This window comes from Lagopus leucura, unplaced genomic scaffold (assembly GCF_019238085.1).
Source record: "Lagopus leucura isolate 7727_CA_CO unplaced genomic scaffold, USGS_WTPT01 247-0_obj-0_obj, whole genome shotgun sequence".
NCBI lineage: Eukaryota > Metazoa > Chordata > Aves > Galliformes > Phasianidae > Lagopus > Lagopus leucura.
In genome coordinates, this window is record NW_024964718.1 from 12574 (window position 1) to 15302 (window position 2729).

Here is a 2729-nt window from a genome sequence, read left to right on the forward strand (position 1 = left end):
GAAAAACTTCAGATTTAAGGGGAAAAACAGGGATTTCTGGGAGAAAACCCCAGATTTAAGGAGAAAAAATAGGGATTTTCTAGCAGGAAAAGCCATATTTAAGGGAAAATACCCCAGATTTAAGGGGAAAAAGAGGGATTCTGGGAGAAAACCCCAGATTGAATGGAAAAACAGAGATTTCTAGCAGAAAAAGTCAAATTTAAGGGGAAAACCCCCAGATTTGAGGGGAAAAGCAGGGATTTCTAGCAGAAAAAGCCATATTTAAGGGGGAAAACCCCAGATTTAATGGGAAAAACTGGGATTTCTGGGAGAAAAAAAACAATATTTCATGGGAAATACCCCAGATTTAAGGGGAAAAACAGGGATTTCCTAGTAGGAAAGCCGTATCTAAGAAGAAAAGCACCAGATTTAAGGGGGAAAAACCCCAGATTTAAGAAAAAAAACAGGGATTTCTTGCTGAAAAAGCCATATTTAAGGGGAAATACCCCAGATTTAAAGGGAAAAACTGGATTTTCTGAGAGAAATCCCCAGATTTAAGGGAAAAAACCTCAGAGACTCGGAAAGTTTTGTGGAGAACTCGCTGGGATGTATTCACGTAGGTAATGTTTGAGCGCCCAGACGCTCAATGTTTGCGCCGCAGGAAGAGGCGCTGGATGCTGAAATGGAAGCCGGGGCTTCTGTCTCCCAGCAGGCAGGCGTCGTCAGCTCCACTCTGGAGCGCGCCGTTGTTTGCGCTGACCTCAGGACATCCCTGAGCGTGCCCTGAGTGTTGTGTGCTGCGTGGCCCAGCCCCAGAAGGGGATTCCCACATGGCAGGAGGGAGAGGGTGAAGAGCCTGAGGGCCCTTTCCTCGGCTTCGGCTCCTCTGTGCCCTGTTGCTGGCCGCAGAGAAGGGCTGCCCGCTGGGCACAGGGAGCGCCTTCTAGCCGCTGTCCCGTGCCCTGCAGCCCCCTCCTCATCCTGTGCGGAACACCACTCCCAAAACAGGTGCCATTGTGGAACCTTCCCCATGTCACAGCTGTCACCTTGGTCACTGCTGCCCCACCCGGAGCACTTGTCTCTGAGAGTGGTGGGCAGGTGGCAGCCATGTCCAGCACGAAGAGAGCGAGAGAGGAGGAGAGAGTGGTTTTAAATGGGAAGAGGGAGCTGGGGGCCCCAGAACCGAAGAGGAGGAGGGGGCCCACCATGACCATCAGGCAGCGGAGGGAGAGGAGGAAGGGAGCCCGGTTCCATCGCGCCCGGGCCAGCGCTGTGAGTGACCATGGGGAGCCCATGGAGGTGGATCCGCCTCCAGAGGAGCCCATGGAGGTGGATCCGCCTCCAGAGGAACCCATGGAGGTGGATCCGCCTGCGGCACAGCTGGCCTGGCACCACACCACCGTGCCAGGCCCTGTGTTGGCGCGGTCACAGCTCCGCCATCGCTGGTCCGGGCGCTCGGCTCCCTACCCGCTGCGTGGCCCCCGCCCCCGGCATTAGCTGGGTGGCATTGCTAACATCTGCTCCTCCTCCACCTTGTTGCTCCTCTGCGGTTCTGCGGGCCCCCGGTTCCATCTTCCCCCCGTAGGAGTTAGGTCCCACTTCTGGGCTTTGTTGTTGATTTTAGTGTTAGCTTAGTTTTAGTGTTCAGTTCAGTTTTAGCATTAGGCATAGGTTACTGTTAGGAGTTGAGGGTTAGGCATAGGTTACTGATAGGAGTTTAGAGTTAGGCATAGGTTGCTGCTGCCAACTGGCAGTAAATGCTGCTCACTCGGTAAGCCCTCCTCGAGTTCTCATGCAGAGAAATGAGTGTGACTGCCCTGAGAAGGGAGGTTTGAGGACGTCTGCAATGAATTGAATTTCCGTCTTGTGACTTTTCTGTTGCAGAACATCGAGGCATGTGAGTGGCTGAGAAATGGAGTTGGGACTCAGGGGAGCAATCGAGCAATGGGTGCCTGTGTCACAACCTTCCTGAGCGGCCCTTGCAAGGTAGGTGTGCCTTACTGTGAGCGTACGCTAAGGCACTGCTGTTCAAACACAGCTGGTGGCACTGTCTGCAGCAGGTCTGCTTTCTGTTAAGCTTTGCCCTTCTTTTGTGTCCTCCTGTCCTTTTCAGCTCCTGCTCCCCTCGCCTGCAAGTGGAGCAATGCTCAAGTTTGAGGAATCTTTTCCTCGGCAGGTGGTAAAAGACGACGCAGCTGCAAGTTTCGTGTCCTTTGTTCTTGGGTCAGTAGACCAAGGAGATGCTCAGAACAGCTCTAAGTCAGCCTGTAACAGCAGTGTGCGTGAGAGAATAAAGACTCCTTCTCTCCTCTTGTAGAAAGCAGCCTCCTTGAGAGCAGGAGAGCAGCAGGCTGCCTGCTGTGTGGTGCTGAAGGGCATTTCTCCCAGCTGAGATCCCCGAGCCCACGCTGGCGGAGAACGTGCTGCGCCACCATCTCTTCTGTGGAGCCACTTTGCAGCTGCTCTGTGCGCTGGCTGTAATCGTGCCAGTTTCCAGGTGCCATAAGCCAGTAAGTCGTGCTCTCTGAGGCTGATAGAAAGGCACAGGCAATGGGCAGGGAGGGAACAATCTGTAGCTGTGGCCTACGGTGGTGTGCCTGGCACTGCTGAGAGTGCCATCGTTTGTCCTGCCCTTCCTTCCATGTGCGCATGTTCCTGATGTACGCCAGAAGCCTTGGGGTGCAAGCTCATCTGCTGCTGCTGTGCTGTGCTGTGTGTGCTGCCAGGCAGTGTCCAAGCCCTGTGCAGGC

The 2729-nt window shown here is 54.1% G+C and overlaps 1 protein-coding gene across 1 annotated transcript in view; it reads left to right on the forward strand.

Moving 5' to 3' along the window:
* The window catches only part of LOC122191830, a 5715-nt gene extending 3271 nt beyond the window's left edge, over positions 1–2444 (forward strand). Inside the window, exons 3-5 of the mRNA XM_042892233.1 lie at positions 1864–1965; positions 2093–2202; positions 2297–2444. Of these exons, the coding sequence (XP_042748167.1) occupies positions 1864–1965; positions 2093–2202; positions 2297–2312 (228 nt within the window). The 3' untranslated portion in view covers positions 2313–2444. The remainder of the gene's footprint in view (positions 1–1863; positions 1966–2092; positions 2203–2296) is intronic.
* The last annotated feature ends 285 nt before the right edge of the window (positions 2445–2729 follow it).